Here is a 24546-nt window from a genome sequence, read left to right as displayed (position 1 = left end):
CCTCATGTTGTGGTGACCCCCAATTTCATTGTTACAAATTGAACATAATTAAAGCATAGTGATTAATCACAAAAACAATATGTAATTATATATGTGTTTTCCGATGGTCTTAGGCGACCCCTGTGAAAGGGTCGTTCGACCCCCAAAGGGGTTGCAACCCACAGGTTGAGAACCGCTGGCCTAGAGCTTTGTAGTGAAGATTAGAGTCAACCTTGAACTTGTGAAGTTTCAGGGAGCTATAAAGGAGACAAAAGCACATAAAGCTGGGACAAAGAAGAGTTCCACCCAAAAATAAAAAATAAAATACAAATTTTTTAAGCATCACCATAGGTCCTGGATGGTGTTGCTCAGTGGTTAGAGCAGGGGTGGGCAAACTTTTTGACTCGAGAGCCATATTGGGTTCTTAAACTGGACCGGAGGGCCGGAACAAAAGCATGGATGGAGTGTTTGTGTGAACTAATATAAATTCAAAGTAAACATCATTACATAAAAGGGTACGGTCTTTTTTTTTTTAGTTTTATTCATTTCAAACGGGCAGGATCTGGCCCGTGGGCCGTAGTTTGCCCATGGCTGGGTTAGAGCATCATCCCTCAGACTGGAGGGTCATGGGTTCGATTCCCCACCAAGGGCACATACCTGGGTTGCAGGTTTGATCCTTGTCCCTTGTGGGGGTGTGTGTGGGAGGCAACCAATCAATGTGTCTCTCTCACATTGCTCTCTCTTCCCTTCCCTCTCTCTTAAAATCAATGGGGAAGGAAAAGAAAAGAAAAATAAGCCAGCATAGGATATCATTATATGGTTTGGCTCTTGATCTGGATGGAAATAAAAGTAACATTTCTTAAAAATTGACATTAGCTATTTGTTATATAGGTATTTTTGCTTATTAGCTATATATTATACTAGAGGCCCGGTGCACGAAATTCATGCAGGGGAGGTGGAGCCCCTCAGCCCAGGGTGCACCCTCTCTAATCCAGGACTCTTGGGATTGGGCCTAAACCGGCAGTCAGACATCCCTCTCACAATCCAGGATTGCTGGCTAATAACTGCTCACCTGCCTACCTGCCTGATCGCCCCTAACTGGCCCCCCTGCCAGCCTGATCACCCCTAACCACCTCTGCCTGCCAACCTGATCGCCCCAACTGCCCACCCTGCCAGCCTGTTCGCCCCCAACTTCCCCCCCCTACCAACCTGGTCGCCCCCAACTTCCCCCCTGCCAACCTGGTTGCCCTCAACTGCTCCCCTGCCTGCCTGGTTGCCCCTAACTGCCACCCCCGCCAGCATGGCCACCCCTTACTGTCACCCCCTGCTGGCCTGGTTGCCCCCAACTGCCCCCCTCTGCAGGCCTGGTCGCCCCTCACTGGTCCCCCTGCCAGCTAGTTGCCCCCAACAGCCCCCTCAACAGCCAGGTCGCCCCTCACTGGCCCCCCTGCCTGCCTAGTTGCTCCCAACTGTCCCCCCCCCCCCCACACTGGCCTGGTTGTCCCCAATTGCCACCCCCATCAGCATGGTCAACCCCCTGCCTCCCCACTGGCCTGGTCGCCCCCAACTGCCCCCCTCTGCCAACCTGGTCACCCTCAACTACCCCCCTGCTGGCCTAGTCGCCCCTCACTGCCCCCCCCCCCCCCCCCCCCGCGAGCCTGGTTTCTGCCAACTGCAACCCTTGCCATCCTGGTCACCCCACCCATCCTGCTGCTCAGTCATTTGGTCATCCCTCACTAATCCCCCTGCTGGCCTGGTCGCCCCACTCAGCCTGTTCGGTTGTCCGTTTGGTTGTTTTGTATGTGACAGTCCCTGGCTCTTTATATATATAGATAAGAACTAGAGGCCCGGTGCACAAGATTTGTGCACGGGGTGTGGCTGTCCCTCAGCCCGGCCTGCACCCTCCCCAATCTGGGACCCCTTGGGGATGTCCGACTGCCAGTGTTTAGGCCTGATGCCTGCAAGATCAAGCCTAAACTGGCAGTCAGACATCCCTCTCACAATCCATGACTGCTGGCTCCTAACCTCTCACCTGCCTGCCTGCCTGATTGCCCCTAACAACTCTGCCTGCCTGCCTGATCATCCCTAACTGCCTCTGCCTGCTGGCCCGATCGCCTCCTAACTGCTCCCCTGCTGCCCTGATTGCCCCAACTGCCCTGCCTGCCAGCCTGATCACCCCTAACTGCTTCTTCCTCGGCCCCGCCACCGTGACTTTGTCCGGAAGGACGTCTGGAAGATTGCCTGGAAGATGTCCAGTCTAATTAGCATATTACCCTTTTACTAATATAAATTATATAATATATAATATCTATATTATAAAAGGCCAGTAGCCGTAATCCCGTAACACCGGAACGACCAAACGACCGGTCACCAGAAGGTGCATGGAGCAGTCTCAGTCCCTCCCCCCGGCCCGCAAGCCACTCGTGGTGGTGGGGAGGGGCTTGCAACTCATGCAGTACGGCAGGGCTCATGGCTCTCACGGCACAGAGTGGCTCACGGCTCGCACAGCATGGCAGCGAGCTACTTGCGCACGGCAGGTCTGGGGTCCCGCCGGCACGGCGTTTCTGGGCTTCACACAATTTAGCGTGCTGGGCCTCTAGTTATATTATATAAGTCTATGTTATTTGGCCAGTCCTTCAGATCAAGCTGAGAACTATATTTGAAACCAACTCCTGTCCCTGTGCTGACACCAGGTATCAGGTTGGAGCATAATCATATCTGTTTGGAGGAACACCCACATAACCTAAGCCTCAAAGAGATCACACAAGTGGCATTCTAACAAATATCAGTTCCCAATCAAATTCACAAAACATATAATAAGCCAATGTGGGCAGAAACAATCACCAGCCAACTGAAACAGGCCCACAAAGACTTCAAAACAGATATTAACAGATATTACAGAAAACAATACAAAACAAATTCATTGAATATGTTCAAAATAAAAGATATTGAAACATGATGTTTTTATAAATGTCCAGGTGGGAAAAAATTAAATAAAATTTATAAAATCTGAATTTAAAATTCAATAAAAAACTAAATATTTTTCAATAGACATACATAAAATAAAAATTAGAAATACAAATCTGAAGATATCTGTAATGAAGTTTAAGAGGTAGAAATGCTACAGTGAGAAAGCCTAGTAGCATTTGATCAAACTTTCAGAGGTAAAGAGGAGCTAATAAAAACAGATATTCAGTGTTAAACTGAATATAAACATCCTCATAAAACTTCAGAACAACCAGAGAAAGAGATCTTCATAAGACTGAGAAAAAAATAATGATTTCTTAATTAGTAATAATAATAATTTATCAACAATAACTACAGAATTCTAAACAGAATGAAATAACATCTTCCAATCTAAGATAAAATAATTGTTAATATAGAATTGCATGCCCATGAAATTGCTTTCAAATGTAAGGGCTTATTAAAGACATTTTCAGGTAAATAAAAATTGTAAGTTTATCACCAGAAGATCCCTGCTAGAGAATTGCTAAATAATGTTTTTCCAAGAAGAAGTTAGATGAGCCTAGAAGAAAGATGTTAGAGGGAATATAGAGCTAATAAACTGGCATAAAAATTGCTAGAAAACAATGACAGTAATGTCAAAATTTGATATAAAACATCAAAATAGAAATAAAGCACTGGAAAACAACTACATGTAAGTGGATAGAAAGGAAACTAGAGTTAAGACATTTTAAGTTCTATGTAATATTAAGAAGGATGATAAAGATATCAAATTACTTTAAACCTTATTATATTGCATATGCACATTAAAATTCTAGGGTAAAGTCTAAATAAAAGTGTATATTTTCCAAAGAGGGGTAAAAATTTGTAAAATAAGACAAATCACTTTTAAAGAAACAAAATCCAAGCAAAAAAAAGCAAAATAATTCCTATAATTCCCATATGTCCTGGAGACATTTGAATCCCATCCCATGAAATTAGAAATAATAAGTAAAACTCAAGGGGGGAAATACATCCAAAGATAAAGACACACATTTTATAATGATAGAGTCATTTAAGCAAGAAAACATGACAATCCTAAGTGTATATGAATCTAATTACAGAAAGCAAAAACTAACAAAATCAAAGGCAAATTCACAATTTCTGTTGTGTTACCACTTCTCTTTCAGTCTTGATATAACAAGTTTAAGGATATAGAAGACTAACTTCTTATGAGGCACATTGACCTAATTCACATTCATAAAAGACTGGCTCAAATAAGAGTAGAATGCACATTATTTTCTAGGTCATATGGAACTATCACCAAAATGCACCATATACAGGGCCATAAAAATTGTAAAGGAATAAAATCATGCAGAGTTTGTTCTCTTAATAAAACAGGGTTAAATTAAAAATCAATAACAAATAGATATCTGGAAAATCTACCAAATATTTTAAACTAAACAACACTATTGTGTGTAAGTCATGTATTGAAGAAGAAACACAAAGGTAATTATATATTTTGAACTGAAATAAATTGAAAACAGCATATTTAAAATTGATGGAATGCTGCTAAACACAATTGGTAAATTTATGCCATTAAATTATTAATTTAGAAATAGTTTAATATAGCTAAAATCAGTTGTCTAATCTTATACCTTAAGAAGCTACAAAAAAAGAAATTTATCCCAAATTAAGTAAAAATAAGAAAAGAATAAGAGAAAATATCAGTGGGAGAAAAAGCAAAAACAGTGAAAAAGATCAGTGAAACTAAAAGCTGTTTATACGAACAGGTTTATAACAATGAATTTGACAATTTGGGTGAAAAAAATTCCTTCACACAGGCAAGTCACCAAATCTAACTCAAGGAATAACAAAAAAGGTGAACAGCTCTACATTTATGATATAGAGACCAAAATTAACAGCCTCCCTACAAAGAAGACTCTGGACCAAAATTTAGCTGGTATGTTCTACCACACTATAAGGAAAAAAGACTACTAATCCAACATACATTCTTCCATCACATAGAGAGGGAGCACTTTCACTTGCATTTTATTAAGTCAGTGTTACTCTAATACCAAAATCAGGAAAGGGACAATCAAGAAAATGATAGATCAATTTGCTCACCAACATAGACACAATACTATTTAATAAATTAGTAAATAAAATGCAGTGGTATAAAAGTTAAAATACTTCATGAAATGTTTATGTTAAGATGTAAGGACTTTGTTTAATTATTAATCAATATAAATAACCATATAAATTTTTTAAAAGGGAAAATACAGTTTTTTCAATAGATGCCTGGGGAAATGATGGTGTCAAACGCCTGGCACACAGAAGATTAAGAGCTGGGCTGTACATCTTTGATGACAGGCTCCGTGTTCTTTCAACGACAGCAGAACACTTCTTTTAGTACTGTGCCTGTGCAAATTAGTACTCTTTTCCATGGCAGCTATAGAGAGCTATTAGAATATGCAAAGCATATGCTGATAGTGGTATAGAGCTGGTCTAGAAAGCATTCAATCAAACAAATCCACTTTGAACTGTGGATTCCATTTCATAATCATTATCGTGATCATCATCATCATTGTGATCATCATAAAGTGCATCTGATAAAACATAGTAATCTATCTTCAGTGAGGCTCTGTGAAATTCAAACTAATTATTCATTTCTCCATTAATTCAATACATATTATTTAAATTTTAGTATGGTACTAGTTTAAGATTAAAAGGTGGCATCCATACAGTGTGAAATCTAGTGCTTAACCTCCAGGAATTTGAAGTTTAGTGTGAAAAAACACACTTAAATATTAAAAAAGCTAAATAAGTAATATTTACTAATAAAGTATAAGTGGGTGATAGAGACAAGAAGTATCAATCAAATTAAGTTTTTTAAACTTTTTGTCAAATTAACTTTTATCATGAGATCTCTGATGATTTTTAGGTTGACAAAATGGGGAAAACTGTGAATTAAATTGTATTGGGGTTTTCATTGTTGGTAATTATAGTGTCATAGAGCTTGGAAAATTATTGTTCACAGAGTATTTAAAGATTCACTATAGAAAATTTCTGATCAATTTTTATCTAAGTTAGGATTATTAATTTGTCTATAGTTTGCTGGAAATATAAAAAAAAAAATGCTCAAAAATCACAATGACAGTTTCCTAGAATCACCACAGTCAAATCCTGATGTTTTCCTTTACCATATATAGTCATTGGAAAAAACTTGTTTCTTTTCCTCAATGGTTAAACAATGAATGGTAACTCATCACTTTCATAACAACAGTAACAATAACAAAACAATAATTGTGATTTAAACCTATAAAGAATTTAGCATTGTTAGTAGTCACGCTTACAAATGTTTTACATCTTACTCAAGCTTCACAACAACACAATTGGGGTAGATCTGCTTATTAATCCCATTTTACATGTGAGCAAACTGCTGAACAGAGGGTCAAAAGTACCTTGCTTAATGTCACACAGCTAGTAAGGAGCACAGTTGAGATTTGAATCCAGAATCCAGATAATTTGGTTCCAAAATCCATATTCTTTTTTTATTTTAATATATTTTTATTGATTTCAAAGAAGGGAGAGAGAGAGAGAGAGAGAGAGAGAGAGAGAGAAAGAGAGAGAGAAAGAGAGAGAGAGAAAGAAACATCAATGATGAGAGAGAGAATCATTGATTGGCTGCCTCCTGCATGCCCCACACTAGCATAAACTCACAACCCAGGCATATGCCCTGACCGGGAATCAAACCAGAGACCTCCTGGTTTATACGTCGATGTTCAACCACTGAGCCAAGCCAGTCGGGACAAAATCCATATTCTTAACCACTATGAATATTGCTACTTGCTTAAGGGCATGAAATGTATTTTAGTAAAACATTTTGAGTTTATGAAACTCAAACTTAATAATTTTTACTTAATGTATAAAAATGACTAATGTATTTTCCTTATTTGTTATCAACACAATATTTCACCATCTTCTTATTTTTAAAATGACCTAAGCTTTCTCTCTATTTTGTAAACATTAATGAACAAGTTATATAGAAATGGCATAGAAATTAAAGTGTTAAAACTGTTTTGAATCCAAACCTTATGCATAGTTTTGTTTACCTGGTATACATCAACGTATTTGACAACAGTATGTTATAGTTTGCAATTAACTATTTCTAACTAACATAGAATCATGTTCTAATAATTGTAGAATTTAATATTTTATTTATCTTACCATGGCGATGGGCTAGAGGGCATGAATTTCTCTTTGTGATTCTCCCTCCATAATGTATTGTTTTCTTATTGTGGCAGTCCTACTGCTTGTACTCTGTATCTGTCCTCTGTTTCTGTTTTAGTTTTTAGCTGGATGTATGACTGCCCAGAAAAGAGTCCATTTCCAAGAAACCCTTTGTGTGATCATGTGACTGAGTGAATGCCAATATCACGTAACCCCAAGTATCCTGTGGCAACCTCCGAAAATGTTCCTTATTGGAAAACTGGTACACAGCTGTTAACCATTGCTTTACCAGTACCTCTTCATCCATTATTTACTTTACCTCTTCATCCATCTCATTACCATCATCTTAGATCATGAAGTCTGAGGACTCTAGAGGATTGCTTTAAATGTAGGGCAGTGAACTGGAAGTATCTGGAGTCCATCAACACTTAGTTGATGATCATATATATATATATATGTGAATATACACTTAAATATGTTATTAAAATGCTTTCTCATATCAGTTATGAAATAGGTATGCTATTAATAAAATCATGTAACTGCCTCAAAAAAAATTGTATAGAGCTTCAGGAAATATGCTAATTAGGCTCACAATAGTTTTCAGAAAACCCTGTAGCATTTGTGCTACTAGGCTTTATACCAATCATTAAATCTTTAATATAAACATTTATCATGAAGAGTATTACACCGAAATTTTAAGTTTATCTGTAAAGGCTACAGTATATTTAATATATATTTTTATTGTTGACAGTATTACAATATCCTCCATTTCCCAGCCTCTTCCCTACTTTGGCCTTCACCAGACTATAGTCTGAGTGCATGGGCCATGCATATCTATACACATAAAACCCTAATGTGCAAATAGACTGAACGGCGGAACAACCAAACAAGCAGTTGCTATGATGTGCGCTGACCATCAGGGGGCATGCACAGAACATGGCAGGCATCAGCAGCAGGCAGCAGAGTGCGGAACATGACAGGTATTGGCCGTGGAGGGATGGTGGAGCAGGAGAGCGGGGGTGCCAGACCATGGCGGGGTGCCAGTCACTGTCATCGGAGCGAGCCTCTGGTGGTTACTGCAAATTCTTTGCTCCCATGTGCTGCAGTTCTGCTGGGCACTCGCACCCGCTGCCGGCACTGGAGCCACCGCTTGCACCTGTTGCCAGCTTCCATTGCCGGCCCCGATGGCACGGCACCATCAGTGGGTTTGAGCGGCAGCTGCCAGCCCCAATAGCCCCTGAATGCTTCTCCATCTCCCCCTGCTCCTGAGGGGCGATCAGGGCGGCAGCCAGCTCTCACACCCACTGCCGGCGACGGCCCAGCTTGCACCTGCTGCTGGCACTGGCACCAGTTGCTCTGCGCTATCAGTGCATGAGAGTGATGGCAGGAAGTGGGGCTGCCAGCTGACAGGAGACTGGAGGCCACAGCAGGAGGGGGTGGACCAGGGCATGGAGGAAGGGCTGAGACCTGTCCCTGTGCCCACCGCAGCCTCATAGCCCACAGTTCCTTTCAAGGGCCTATTAAATATATATGTCTTTTGGTTTATCTCTTCTTTTCACCCCCTCCTCCTGAGATATGTCAGTCTGTCCCATGCCTCGGGACTTATTTTGTTGGTCAAGTTTTTTTGCTTAGAGTCCACAGATAATTCTATATAAAGAAGGCCAGCCACCATAAGCATAAAGACTGGAACAACCAGAACCACCATGGCCCCTCACCGGGCTGGCCCCGCCCCAAAGCAAGCGGTTAGGGACGATCAGACAGGCAGGCAGAGTGGTTAGGGGTGATCAGGTAGGCAGACCACCAGTTAGGGGCGATCAGGTAGGCAGGCCAGTGGTTAGAGGTGACCAGGTATGCAGACAGCCCCTCACATGGCTGGCCCTGCCCCCAGCAAAGAAAGAGGGAGGCCCAGGCCATCTACAGCGACTCTGTGGCAGGTGTGCGGCCAGTCCGCAGAGGGAGGCCCAGGCCAGCCAAGTCATTGCACCCCACACCTATCGCCTGCAGAGGGAGGCAACCGGTGGCAGGGGAGGTTGGGGCAGCGCTGCACAGATGGCAAGCAATGGCAGCAGTGGGGGTGGGGCCAGCTGCCTGTGCTGGGGGAAGAAAAGCCCCGATAGGCCCTGATCTCAGGCCAGGCCTAGGGACCCTACCCGAGGTGTCCTGGATTGTGAGAGTGTGCAGGCCAGGCTGAGGGACCCCTCCTGAGTGCACGAATTTTCTTGCACCGGGACTCTAGTCCTATAAGATAAAAGGCTAATATGCAAATTGACCAAATGATGGAATGACTGGTCACTAAGATGCACACTGACCACCAGGGGGCAGATACTCAACGCAGGAGCTTCCCCCTGGTGGTCAGTGCGCTCCCACAGGGAGAACATCACTCAGCCACAAGCCCTGAGCCAGGCTCACAGCTGGTGAGTGCAGCAGTGGTGGTGGGAGCCTCTCCGGCCTCTGCTGCAGCACTAAGGATGTCAGACTGCCCATGGGACTGGGACTAAGCCAGCAGTCAGACATCCCGTGAGGGCTCCTGGACTTCGAGAGGGCACAGGCCAGGCTGATGGACCCCTCTCTGAGTGCACAAATTTCGTGCACCAGGCCTCTAGCATATAATATCAATCTAAATTGAAATCTAAGCTGTATGTGCTGGTAAGATTATGCAATATAATGATTAGTATATTAAAATGTTCTCTGTATTACAAGAAAATGTATTTCTACCCCATTACTTTAATGTACTATACATGTAGTCTAAATAACTAAAGCATTTAAAAAATAGTTGCATGTATTTATATGTACAGTCTAAGTAACTGAAAACATTTAAAAAGTAGCAAATTTATGCACATATTTAAACAAACTTTCTTTAGAAAAGCAATAAAGATGCCAGAATTAAAAACCCTTCCCAAATAGCTTCTCGATTTCCCACTACAAAGAATACTTTATGCTAAGAGAGCAGTAAAGAACTGCATTTCATTCAGTGCAATTACTTTTGCACTATCTAACATGAGGGAGAAAAAAGCTAGTCACAAATTGTTTTGAATTAATAAATGTGTGTTTTTATATATTGAGTGCAAATCTAACCAAGAGAAAATTCTAATATTTCAATTTCCATGCTGACCTATATTTTCATTTTGATATCAAGGTCATAACACACACAGTGTTAAAATTATCAAAGCTTCCTTGCTAATTGACCTTTATAATATTTAGGAAAACACTGTGGATAATATCTAGCCTACAAACCCAAGGACGATTCAAGGTAAGAACTAGTATTTATAAAAGTGTAAGAAACTTACAAGAAGTCACTTCCTTAAAATTTTTACAGAAATGTTTTCTTTCAGGCTTTGCCATGTCATTCTTTTAATATTTACTAAAATGCAGATTAAAAACCTTCTGAAAAAAATGACATCAACATTCTGTTCTGTATATTGAAAAAGCATAAATTTTAGCAATGGTTTAATTTTTCCTCCAAAACAATTATATATTCACATTTTCTAGGAATTTTAGTTTTTAAAAGTATACTCGACAATGACCATTTTAGCCAGAACTTTCATTCACAGAATATTATTTTCATTATTTATTATCTTTCATTATTTTTAAAGATTATTTATGAGTACTATAATGACAATATATGGCCTGACTGGTATTTCCAATCTTGATATATCTGACTATTTTTTTAAAAACTAGACCAGTCTTATCTATTTGTTATACATAATCTCTCTTATAAAAATAAATTTCCGTTTTAAATTTTCATATATACTAAAATAATACATGAATGAAATTTTAAAAGGTGAATACTACTTCAAGTAGTCCATGTCTCATTGGACACTAACTTTGCATGAATTCATTTTTAACTCTTTCTGTTTTATCTGTCATTTTTTTGCATGTGTCTAAATAAGATATCTACAAAGCTAGTTCATGGCTTTTCAAGTTTTGATATTGCCTTTGTTATGGGAATAAGGACATTAATTCTATATCATTCTTTCTCTAACACATATTCTTCTCTTCCCTCATATACCCAAGAGTTGTTACAATTTTTGGTTAAATTCGTATTCAGTGTTAATATTATTATAACTATATAATTAGTGTCCTTGGTTTAACCACCTATATTTAAGTTTATTATATTTAAGTTCTTATAAAAGTATTTTTCCGTATTTGTTTCCTGTTTTTACTCACTTGACTGCATAATTGACATATGAACCCTAAGTATAATCAAATCTATGATGTAATTGCACACTTGTGTGTTTTCTTAAAGATATTGTTTCTGCAATTTGTGCCTCCTGACCCAATCCTGGTTGATTATCTTATGAACCTCCTGCATACCGATAGCTGTGGAAATTCACTTTGCCTTTCTAATTAATTTATGTAGGAAATAATTACATATTGAGCTCCAACTATGTGCCAGAGCTCATTATTTAAATAAATTTTTAATATGCCTGCTACTATGCAACTTAAATTTCTTTGAGAGGAAATAAAATAAATAAATAAATATATGTTGATATATATATATATATATATATATATATATATATATATATATATATTTGTGTGTGTGATAAGTATAATATGAAACAAGGTGATTATAAGAAAATGTACAAGAAAAGAAAGTTAAAGAACAATGCTTGCATTAATAGGTATGTAAAAATCATCAACAAAAATTTATCACATAAGTTTTAGCAACATATAGGCCGAATAATACATTCTAATCACATGGGGTTAATTTCAAGAATGCAAGGCTTGTTCATGATTTGAAAATCAGTTAATGTAATACCCATAGATAGATATTAGAGGAGAAATATCACATTATTTTCTTCACACATTCAGCAATAGCATTTGACAAAAGTTAATATATAATAATGATTAAATATTAGAAGTTTGGAAATAGGACAAACTTCTTCAATCTAATAAAAGCCACTACCTTGAAAATGAATAGCTAACATCACACTTAATGGAGAAAGACAGAATGCTACCCCCTAATATCAGAAGCAAGGCAAAATGTATCTTCCCACCACCTATATTTGATATTGTTCTAGATATCTAAGCCAGCAAGAAAAATAAAGGCTTGAAGCTTGGAAATAAAGAACGATACTATTTTTATAATATGTTTCATAATTTTAAGTCCTAAAGAATTTATGAAAATATAGCTATAAGAATTAATAATGTGAATTTTTCAAAGCCATAAGATTAAATTGTCAAAAATAAGTTGTAGTTTTACATACTAGCAATGAACTTTTGTAAAACAAGGGAAAATAACATAGTCCTACTAACAACAGCACTAAACAATAAAAATTTGGTAAAAACCATCAGGGAAAAGTAAAATGAAACCACAAAGAGATATTATTTCATATGCACTAGAACTGCTAAGATTAAAAATACAAATAAACTGAATATTGGTGAGAATGAGTAGAAACTGGCAAACATAAATCATTGATGGATTATAAAATGAGACAATCATCTACACTAATAAAAGAGAAACATGGTAATTAGCGTACAACCGCTACCCTTTTCATTGGCTAATCAGTGAGTATATGCAAATTAACTGTCAGCCAAGATGGCGGCCGGCAGCCAGGCAGCTGGAAGTGAACATGAGGCTTACTTGCTTCAGTGAAGGAGGACTCCAACGTTCCCCGCCTGCCTTGCCAGCCTCTGAGCTGGCAGTTTGAAACTTTGTAACAAATATAGAAGCTAAACAAAACCCCAGAAACCAGCTTTCAGCCGCCGGGATCTCAGAGCTGGAGTTATACATTGTTTCGATTATAGAACGCAAACAAACCAGATACCAGCTTTCAGCAGCCGAGGCCTCAGAGATAGAGCCAGAGCTAAAGCTGGCCCAGAATAAAAAAAAAAAGAAAAAAAGGAGCAGTTGGGAGCTTCAGTCAATCGCCAGCCTGAAGGCAGCCCTCAGCCCCTCACCCAGACTGGCCAGGCACCCCAGTGGGGACCCCCACCCTGATCCAGGACACTCTTCAGGGCAAACCAGCCGGCCCCCAGGCCTCTATCCTATATAGTAAAAGGGTAATATGCCTCCCAGCACTGGGATCAGTGGAGCCACAAGGCCTCCTGGCACCGGATCAGCATGACAGGGGGCAGCGCCCAAACCCCCTGATCGCCCTGCGACTCTGTGTATGACAGGGTGCGGCATCCCAACCCCCTGATTGGCCCTGCTCTGTATGTGACAGGGTGCGGCGCCCCAACCCCCTGATCGGCCCTGCTCTGTGGGTGATAGAGGGCAGCGCCCCAACCCCCCCGCCCCCGATGGGCCCTGCTCTGTGTGTGATGGGGTAGAGCCATAACCTCCCCATTGGCCCTGCCTTGAGTGTGAGAGTGGCGGCGCCCCAACCCCCTGATCGGCCCTGCCCTGAGTGTGAGAGTGGTGGCGCCCCAACCCCCTGATCTGCCCTGCTCTGTGTGTGACAGGGGGCGGTGCCCTAACTCCCCTGATCTGCCCTGCTCTGTGTGTGACAGGGGGCAGCGCCCTAACTCCCCTATCGGCCCTACTCTGTGAGTGACAGGGGGGAGCTCCTCAACCCCCTGATCGACCCTGCTCTGTGCATGACATGGGGGAGCTCCCCAACCCCGTGATGGGCCCTGCTCTGTGCGTGACAGGGGGCAGCGCCCCAACCCCCTGATTGGCCCTGCTCTGTGCATGACAGTGGGTGGCGCCGCAACCTCCCCATCGACCCTGCCTTGAGTGTGACAGGGGGAGGTGCCCCAACCCCCCAATCGGCCCTACCCTGAGCGTGACTGAGGGTGGCATCACAACCTCCCAATCCGCCCTGATCTGTGCATGACAGGGGGCAGCGCCCCAACTCCCCAATCGGCCCTGCTCTGAGCCCGACCAGGGGCTGCACCTAGGGACTGGGCCTGCCCTCTACCACCCGGGAGCAGGCCTAAGCCAGCAGGTCGTTATCTCCTGAGGGGTCCCAGACTGCGAGAGGGCACAGGCAGGGCTGAGTGACCCCCCCCCCCACCCCGAAAATTGTGCACCGGGCCTCTAATATATATATATATATATATATATATATATATATATATATATATATGATGAAATCATTGTTATTTTGAAATAGTTCACATTTCAAGTCTCAACAAAGTTAAGCTTCTCACTTTTACCAAGAGAAAGGCAAATATTGTTGGTTTCTGGAGGCAACTTAAAGGTATCTCAAATTGTTTATAAGAATGTAAACTCCATACATGTTTATTTTTATTTTTCATCTGCTGCATTTGAATGTAGGCATCCCAGCTGAGATTGTTTTGAAAACATTAAATTATTTCACTTCAATTTTCAGAATTTTCCAAATAGCATAAAGACATGTGGTGATTTTTTTTTTTGGGGGGGGGGGCGCAAAGGCCTCTTTCTACTATAACCATCCTACCAATTACCATAGCTTAAATTAATAAACACTGTATCAGCTCTTTGGGCCTTTATGGTTTTCTTCCTTCTTTTCTTTCCTTTCTTCCTTCCTTCTATTCTCTAATTCTTTCTCTGTCCCTCCCCCTTTCTTTTTTTCCTTCCTTTTTTTTAAAAAAATATTTTTCTTGATTTCAGAGTGGAATGGAGAGAGCATGTGCCCTTGACCACAATCGAACCCAGGACCTTTCAGTCTGCCGACCAACGCTCTATCACTGAGCCAAACCTGTTAGGGCTTCCCTTCCTTTCTTGTTTGTTTTATAAAATGGTTTGTTAAAACAAACTAATATTCACCTTAGCTCTGGGTTTCTTTTGTAATATTTTATCTCAGATACTCAGCGCCATGAAGTACCTGCTTCAGCCAGATCACCCCACATGGTTCACCTCCATGGTCTGCATTAAACCATCTCCGCTCTGTCTCACACCTTGTACTTGCCCACAGTGCTCTCCCTTCCACATTTATTATCTGGTCCACAGTGCTCACAGTTGGCCTCTCTGTCCTTGGAAAATGAAGGCGCTCTTAGTGTGGTTAGTCCCAAATTTCTAGGCATCCTGTAAAGAAGTCACAGATTAGATGTCCTCAACTAGAGGCTTTCTTCATCTTCTCTACATCCTTGTAATGGTTTGTATACTTCTCTTGGCACTTAATTATTCTAGCTTATATTAGAGTTATCTAAGGTATTTTCTTATCCCCCCTTACCATTGAGTTATTTTATATATATACTAGAGGCCCGGTGCACGAAATTCGTGCACTGGGGATGGGTGGGGGGTCCCTTAGCCCAGCATGTGCCCTCTTGCAGTCCGGGACCCCTCCCTTGTTACTGCCCAGCTACTTGCTGCTTCCTACCACTTGGCTTGCTGCTCCTTAGTGCTGCCACAAAGGCCTCGGGTCTGCTGGGTGCCAGGCCTGCCAGTTTGTGTCTCTGATACCCCCAGGAGCCCCAGCACCAAGGTGGCTGGCCTTGGAGCTGCTGGGTACAGGCCACCTGTTGCGTGTTTGTGTCTTCTATCAGGCCCCCAGCAGTCCCAGCACCACCTAAATAACTTAAGGGAAACTTTATTTAGTCTTCTTTTAAAAGCAATCTAGTTTAAAAATGAGTTGCAGTTAAGACAGAACAAAGAACATGGTACCTAAGAGTGAGATAGACTGACAGAGGAGAGGCTGGGCACTGGTCAGGGGCTTACATGCCAACTGTTCTCCACCTGGGAAATGATGTAAAATCGGTTTCTTTAGTTTTCTGCTTAATGGTCTTCTCCAGCACTGAGGTCAGAGGAGCCGCCTTCCAGCCCATAGGCTGCTTCTCAGAGTCAAAAATTTCGCCATAGGCCTCTGCCTAGGACAGGACCTCTGCACCCCCAGGGTGCATAAACACACAGGGCTTCCATCAGGCTCCACTGATCCCCGGGCTGGGAGGCCTCTTGGCTCCGCTGATCCAGGCGGCCGGGAGGCCTCTCGGCTCCGCTGATCCCCGGGCTGGTAGGCCTCTCGGCTCCGCTGATCCCCGGGCCAGGAGGCCTCTCGGCTCCGCTGATTCCCGGGCCGGGAGGCCTCGAGGCTCCGCTGATCCAGGCGGCCGGGAGGCCTCTGGGCTCCGCTGATCCCCGGTCAGTGAGGCCTCTCTGCTCTGCGGCTTCAGGGCTGTTTGGCTTCGCTCTACCGCTTGGAGCCTGAGTTTGCAGATTAACCGCCATCTTTTAGCTTCTATAATTGAAACATTGTATCTTTTGGAGCTGTTGCTTCAGGAGCTCAGAGCCCCGCAGCTGCAGGCGGGAACCTTGGTTTCCTCTATCGCTGGGGCAACCAAGCATCCTGTTCTCAGCTGCCTGGCTGCCTGCCGCCATCTTGGCTGACAGTTAATTTGCATATACTCACTGATTAGCCAATGGGAAGGGTAGCGGTCGTACGCCAATTACCATGTTTCTCTTTTATTAGTGTAAAAGAGAAACATGGTAATTGGCGTACGACCGCTACCCTTCCCATTGGCTAATCAGCATATCCTTATGCAAATCAACTGCCAAGTAAGATGGCGGCTAATTTGCATACACCCAACGATGGGAGGCAAAAGGGGAAGGACTGAAGAATGGTGATTGGCAACCCAGGCGGCAGGCAAGACCTAGGGGGTGGGCAAAGGCCGCCTTCCCCCACCCCCCCCCCAGCTGGTGATCGCCATTGGAAAGCCGGGCAGCAAACCCGACCCCAGGGGCTGGGGTTGCTAGCTGGCCTGTGCCGAGCGATGGTGGTGATCGGAGGGCGGGAGGGCCTGGGCGCAGGCCAGGCAGCAACCCCAGACCCCCGGGGGCCGGGGTTGTCGGCTGGCCTGCACCCAGGATCGCCATGGCATCAGAGGGCGGGAGGGCCCAGGCACAGGTCAGGCGGCAAGCCCGGACCCCACTGGGGCCGGGGTTTCCAGCTGGCCTGCTCGGAGTGATCCCCATGGCGATCGGAGGGTGGGAGGGCCCGGGCGCAGGCCAGGCGGCAACCCCGGACACCCCACAGCCACCTGCCCGCCACCCGTGACCCTATCAGGTCCGGGCCACAGGCTGGCGTCCATGTACAGCCACAGAAGCCGCCTGCCCGCCGTCCGTGACCCGATCCGGTCCCGGGTTTCAGGCCCTGGCCCATGTGTGGCTGCAGAAGCCGCCTGCCCACGTGTGTGCAGCCACAGAAACCTCCGGCTGGCGCCCATGTGCAGTCTGCAGTCGCAGAAGCCGCCTGCCTGCCGCATCCCACTATGATCCACTGAGTTATAAGGCCAGAGAGCAAGGAGAACTTCCGCCCCTGAGTCAAAGTGGGGAGCGGAGGACATGGCCTCCCCTCCTAAAGTTGCCAAAGGACAGGACCTAACCTAAGCCACATCCTCTGAGACAGCCAGGCAGGTACCACTGACCCTCTCTGCAGGCCGGGCCCCCCGCCCCCTTCCCCTGTCCCTGCACAGCTCCCATAGCCCCCCACTGGCTGAGTCAGGCACAACAGGTTTGCAGCCACAGGGCCGATTTAGCAGCTAATGAAAAATGCGAGAACGAACAAATGAAGCAGCTACTGCAGTGGGGAAAAGACGTTCATCAAATTCGTTGTCTCTGAGAAACTGAGGCAGCCAGCACAGGCCCCTGCACAGGATGAGGCTTCTGCTTCTAAAGAAATGTCCTGGGGTTAGAGGTGAGGGGGTGCTGCCTTTCCCCTCTCGGAGCTCTCGGAGGAGTCTGTGCTCCCCCTCCTGGTATTCTTAACACCCAGAGACCCCTCCCCAGTCCAGGCAGGAATGTTCCATGCTGACTGCCTCCAGAAAGCAGAGAACAAAGAGGCACTTTTTGACTTCAAGCCTCTAAACCAGTGGTTCTCAACCTTGGCTGCACATTAGAATCACCCGGGAATCTTTTCAAAATCCTGATTTCTGGGCCTCATCCTCTGGAAATTCTGTTTCTTTGTTATGGGGTGGAGCCACAACATTAGTAACAAAGGATGAGGCGCAGAAATCAGGATTTTAAAAAGATTCCCAGGTGATTCTAATGTGTAGCCAAGGTTGAGAACCACTGCTCTAAACAGACTTGACCACTGTGGGCAAAGACCTGCAGCTGAGAGGGGACAGGTTCTGGGTGTCGAGGTCCAGAGCGTGGAAGGCCTCCTGGGGAAGCAGTGGATCTGGAAGCCTGTGTGCTGGGTCAGAGACACCCCTGCCTCCCACCCTCCCCTGCCCTGCACATAGACGTGCCTGGACTGGGGTGAGGACGAGAAGGAGAACTAGAGGGAACACTGAGTGTTTGTTGGCGGCCATGTAAAAAGGACCGTGACCCTCCCCTCCCACTGAGTCACTCCCTAAGGCAGCAGGAGACGGAGGGTCTGAGAGCAGCCACACAGCTTTGTGGCCGTGACCAAGGCACCAAGATGATGTCCATGCAACGGGGCTGAGGAGGTGTCAGAGGACCTCACCCCAGAAAGCCCAATAGCTCTTTGTGTGAGAGAGAGAAGGTGGCAGGGAGGGATGAAGAGAGCGAATTGGACTCAAGAGGCCTCAAGGCCCAGATGAGGAGAATATACCAGGGGTCGGCATGGACTTGAGCTCGGAGGTGAGGGTCAGGTGAGGGTCAAGGGCACTGGGTGGGGCCAGTCCAGACAGAAGACTGAGGTCCACATGTTCTTGACCCTGCTCGGTTCTTTGGCACCTCTGCCTGAGATATAAACTGTCTGCCATGGAAGTACAACTCCAGAGAAGGGAGTGGGGAACCTAAGTTAAATAATATTTTGTTTTTGTTTTTTCACTTGGCAGAATGGGGGCTGAAGTTGAAGTTAGGTTTGGTTACTAAACAATAAAGAAAGCAACATTTCTCGCATACCTGACTGTGTGGTCTGAGTTTTCTGCTGCCTATAAACCGAGAAAAAGTTGTAAAATGAAGTACTAATCTCTATGGTTTAGGTCAGACCAAGGAGTAGTGCCATTCAGCCAGAAGCTGGCTCATGGCTGGCCAGTGCAGAGGTGGTGGCAGGAGCCTCTCCCACCTCCGTGGCAGCACTAAGAATGTCCAACTAACAGTTTAGGCCCGATCCTTTGGGCGCCTAAGCCTTTAGTTGGACATCCCCCGAGGGCTCCCTGGCTGCCAGAAGGATGTCTGACTGCAAGCTTAAGCCTGATTCCCCGGGGAGTGGGCCTAAGTCAACAGGTGGACATCCCCCAAGGGGTCCTGGACTGCAAATGGGCGCAGGCCGGGCTGAGGGACGCACCCCCCCCCCCCAACCACCGAGTGCACAAATTTTGTGCACCAGGCCTCTAGTATATATATCAATTATTTATTGTTGAAAGTATTATATATATATCTTCTTTTTCCCCCATTGACCTCTCTCCACCCGCTCCTGCTCCCCAGCACATTCCCTCACCCCTCCTACTGTCTGTGTCCACTGGTTATGCTTATATGCATGAATACAAGTCCTTTGGTTGACCTCTTACCCACCCACCTTCCCCTGCCTTCCCTCTAAGGTTTGACAGTATGCTCCATGCCTCTATGTCTCTGAATCCTTTTTTGTTCATTATTTTATTGATTTCAGAGAGGAAGGGAGAGGGAGAGAGACATAGTAACATCAATGATGAGAGAGAATCATTGATAGGCTGCCTTCTGCATGTACCCTACAGGGGATCAAGCCAGTAACCTAGGCATGTGCCCTGAGTGGGAATTGACTGTGACCTACTGGTTCATAGATGAACACTCAATCACTGAGCCATGCCGGCCAGGCATTTAGTTATGAACAGAGATGCTTTTATTTCCCATTCATCAAAAATTTTAAAATAATACCTCAAATATCATAAGAATATACAAATAACTCTAGTATTATTAATATGTGCCCTTAATTTGATAATTAATATATAGTTTGCACCACTTTGTAAATACTTTTTAATTTTCCTTTTGGAAATTTTAAAAAATAACTTTATTCAAGATTTCACAGATTTAAGAATTTAATATTTCCAACAAGATTGATTTATTCCTCTTGCACCCCACTTAGTAGTTGCTCATTAAAGTTTTAGGTGATTTAACATAAAACTTGACTTTCTCACTACTTAGATGCTATGAGAGTATTTTTATTATGTTAAAAATTACTATCAAGAAGACCAGACCTGTACAAAAGCTAGTATACTACCTATCATCCAAACAACCACACAGATTGGAATAAAAAGCAAACTTTCCTCAAGGAAGTAGATTAGTCTGAGGTTTCTGAAATGCTTTTGCATTACATTCTTATACTTAATTTTCAACATAGTCTTGAAATATTTGTCTGTTCTCCTCTATGTTACTCCATATAGTGCTAAAAACATGGTAGGCAAAGAGCCTGTTGGACTAGTTAGCAACTGCAGAACATTTACCTAGGAACATTCTCAACCAATTTAAAATACTCCCTTTGAAATGAATGGGTAAGTAAAGCTAGAAATGGCAATATTCCTTATTCCATCCACATCTTAAAAGCAAAAGCAAACACATTTATTCTTTTTAAAGCACTTTTGTTTTCATTAGTTATAAGAGAAATAATTTAGCTACCAAAGAAACAGCACTTTTGTTTTTGATGCTAAACCCATGCTTTAAATATTAATATGTGATATTTATCAACCGACAATCTTTGCTCTTTTGTCATTTTAACAATACTATTGCATTTATTTTCATCTCATACCTCTAGTGTATTATATACATTCTTGCTATTTCCACTTCTTACAACATTGTCACTCTATGTTTTATATTGAATATCTACCAACTCAAAATTTTAATAAAATTCCTTGGACAAATTACCAAAATATATTTAAAAGAACATACGGGCATATTCATTATCTAAACTAGTTAAGTATGTAAACTCAGCCACTCAAATTAGAGTTGTTCGTCTAAAAAGAATAACGTAAACAGCATAACCACAATAATGTCTAACTAAAATTGAATAGCTCTGCCCTCAATGTTCATATATTTTATTGAGTGAACTGATATTTTTTAAATCTTAAATTCTGTACCAGACTGCAAGCAGAGGAGTCTTATTTTATTGGTCTAAGAAGATGCTGACTAAATAGAGAACTCAGGAACTGATAAATATACTGAAGCTTAGAGAAAAATAGGAAGATAATTTTACAAGAAGAGGCTTGAAAGGTACCTGTATTTTTAGAATACAAAGGATTTTTTTTTCATTATGGAAGCAGTAGATAACTACTTGTGCATGTCATTGCTTTTTATTTCCTTTTTCCCTTCCCAGTTTCTACCTGTAAAACCGCCAAACAAACACAAGTTGAAGTGTACCTGTTGGAAGAGGAACCGCTGGTTGTTCTTTCATGGACTGATGGGAGAGCAGACAACTCTTCGTAAGCACAATGTCATCCAGTGCAATATCACCGCGGTGTCCTTTCCCTACTCTTCCTTCAAATTGGAGTTGGAAGTCCTCCTCGCCAGACAGTATTAGTTCCTTCCGCTGCCAGAAGTTGCCTTGTTCTACAGTGAGATTAACTAGGAGCCTTGTTTTGTTTGAGACTGATACCTGGATCAAGGTGAGTGACCCAATGCCATTTCCATACATGTGATAATGAAAAATTATCTGTAACCAAGAGTAAGAAAGTTATATGTAATTAGTACAATTAATTCCATCTTATTTTCAATGATATTATATTGCCCTCTTTGTCATTAATTCCAGAAAGAATACTAAATCTACATGTCCTATTGTTCTGTGAGTATTCTAACACTGAGCAAAGTGAGGCCAGCCTAAAATCATATGTTTCTATATATGGAGGATAGTACAATAAGGATCAAATAGAAATTTAGTTTAAAAAAATGAGCAGAGTTTACTTTCTTTCTGTGATTTCTAAATGCAGGATTCATTGATAAACTCTTAACATCACCATCAAAGGAATAAAATATGATTAAAAAGTGATGTGTTATACAAAAGGACTTTTTATGATTAAGAAATAGAAGGGATGAAACACAATCATTTTCAGTCTCATGAAACTTAAATCATTTTCTCCAAAAAGCAGAATCCTCTATTGCTTATTCTACTGCATTCTTGCACTTGAAACACATTTTCAGTTCTACAGGATCCTTGAGGCTCCACTATATACAGCAAAACCACGACAGCAATTATCCACATTTTACTCAAAATGCTAGAAACACACTTTAGAAGAGCAGTTTGGGAGTTTTTCCCTGAGTAAAAATTAATAAACACTTTAACATTTCAAAGACAAATTTGACTAGCTTTTTAGTGATTGTTAACATAGAAAGGGAGAATCAAAAAAATCTGAGAGAAAGAATAGTACAGGTTAGAAACAATAAGAATTCAGAGGGTTTTTAAGCTTTTTTTCTTATCATTTGTATGAATGAGGGAAAACTGTAATGGGGATTGATCTTCACACACAAAAAGGCATTATTGAAACAATAGCATACTCTAGAGAGAGAAAAATGGACATTTTTAAAGGGTAAAGAATGTGATCAAACAATATATGCAATGCATACTTCAAAGAGCATGAAGAATACGTAAGCCACGTAAATGACTCTACTCAAATTGTCCAGCTGATGAAACTTTCAGATATTATGCTCCAATCCAAACACATTTCTTCTAATTGTTAAGCAATTAATGTTGGAAAATGTGAGGTCTATGACCCCTGTGCCTTGTCCAGGGAGGACTGGTGAGACCAGGGTGGCATAACCCCTTAGAGTAAGAAACGAAAGGGGCCCGGGCAGACTCTTGGGCAGCACCAACAGGCATGAGAGAAACAATCTGATGGGCACAGCACATGTCTCTCTGGATCCTTTCTAGTCACAGACGCGGTCTGTTTTCTCATTTGTACAAGAAGCATGAAGTGTTTGTGTTACAGCACGTAAATGCTTCTCTATCTTCTTGAGACCATTTTCTGAATGAGGCCAGTAGGTTATCATGCAAAAAACATTGAAACACCTCCATTTCTACAGAGAACTCCTGATGACAACAGAACCTTATCACGGGCACCCTGAGTGAATAAAAGTCTGCTAAGTACTGAATTCTAAAGAGACATTTTCACTGAAAGTTGTAGTCACTCAGAGGTTTGATCTCTTTCCTCATCAATCTCCATCACCGCCACCCATTTCTCAAAAGGAAGAAAAACCTCCAATTTGAGTTTGTCTGCTTGAAGGTATTCCACAAGGTCAAGCGATAGACAGGATTTCTGTGAAAATGTGGGAGGTCATTCTGCTTATCTAATACATATATACATTTTTACATGAGAGACCCAATCATTTCCAGCTTGACCTTTCCTTACTTCTTTGCATTCAATCTATATTATAAATATTCATAAAGTAAGCCATTCATCATTAATTTTTGACATTTCTTCTAGGTGTACTTCATTATTCTCACACAGATGTTTAAAACAGTAGGGACTACAGTTCTGGGACCAGGGAAAACAGAGATGGATGAAATCCTTGGTTATTACAGTGTGAAAAGAAAAACATCTTTTGAACATTTTTAGAGAAAGTGTCTAAGTAGAAAAGCTTAGAAGTCAACTGGAATTTTATATGTATTTCATGTTTAATTTTTAATTGGCTTTCTAAGACTAGAACTTATTTATAATTTTCATACACACACACACAGATTTAGAGATACTCAAACTATATAAAGTCTGGTGTGTTTGGGCTTTGTTTTTGAGAAAGTTTCAAGTAATTTGGAAGATAACAAAAACAAACAAAATAGAATTGATTAAAAGTCAGGTTTTATTGCCAGGCTAATTAAAGTTTAATATAATTCTGAATGATATATTACATTCATTCTGGACATCTGAGTTATTTTTCTAAAACTCTGATCTGAATATTTCACTTTCTTGCAGAAAAATCTCTGAAACCAGAGTGGCACAACTCCTATCCGATGTGCCTGAGGACATAAAAGAGATGAGATCACTCTCTGAGAGTTTAGGTATGAATCACCTTAAGCTCAGACAGAAACTCTCCTAAGACAAACTAAAGGTTTAACATGCTGTAAGACAGTGACAGTGGTGGGATGTGAAGGTTAGTCAGTATGAAACAGAAGAACACGCATCTGTAACAGGAGCAGGTACAATTGGGATCCTGTCAGCAATGATTTAATATGTCTCTTTCCCAGGGTTAGGGCTCTCACTAATGTGGAGAAAGGTACATGAGAATAGTAGAATTTGAAGACAATAAAGAATTAAATCATGCCACTGTTTCCCAGCCTGATTCTCTGATCAACTAGCGACTTTGTGGATGTAATCGGCTTTTCTTTTAGTGCTCAAACTTTGGGGAAACACCAGTCAGAATCATGTGTTCAGATCTTATGAAGACTGAACTTTACATTGTAAATATACATAAAGGCACAATGATTTATATATCAATCTCTCAAAAGCAAGATTCCTGTGAAGTCATCCCTGAGGGCTTAATTTATATTATATATAAAGCCAAGTTAAGTTCCTACTATAACTGACTCGATATTTTTGTGGAATAGAAACCATCAAGCAAAAAATAAATAAAGGAAAGTGAAAGATCCTGAAAATACATAG

General features: G+C 42.2%; 1 protein-coding gene across 1 annotated transcript in view; it reads right to left on the bottom strand.

Moving 5' to 3' along the window:
• Nucleotides 1-24546, bottom strand: part of MALRD1 (MAM and LDL receptor class A domain containing 1) — a 597781-nt gene that overhangs the window by 314207 nt on the left and 259028 nt on the right. Inside the window, exon 27 of the mRNA XM_070426883.1 lies at nt 21317-21608. Within this exon, the coding sequence (XP_070282984.1) occupies nt 21317-21608 (292 nt within the window). The remainder of the gene's footprint in view (nt 1-21316; nt 21609-24546) is intronic.

This window comes from Myotis yumanensis, unplaced genomic scaffold (genome assembly GCF_028538775.1).
Source record: "Myotis yumanensis isolate MYYU_CA2020_CCGP unplaced genomic scaffold, mMyoYum1.0.hap1 SCAF_1, whole genome shotgun sequence".
In the NCBI taxonomy this organism is placed as follows: Eukaryota; Metazoa; Chordata; class Mammalia; order Chiroptera; family Vespertilionidae; genus Myotis; species Myotis yumanensis.
Note: the sequence above shows the minus strand (reverse complement) of the source record. Positions and strands in the feature narration are given on the sequence as shown.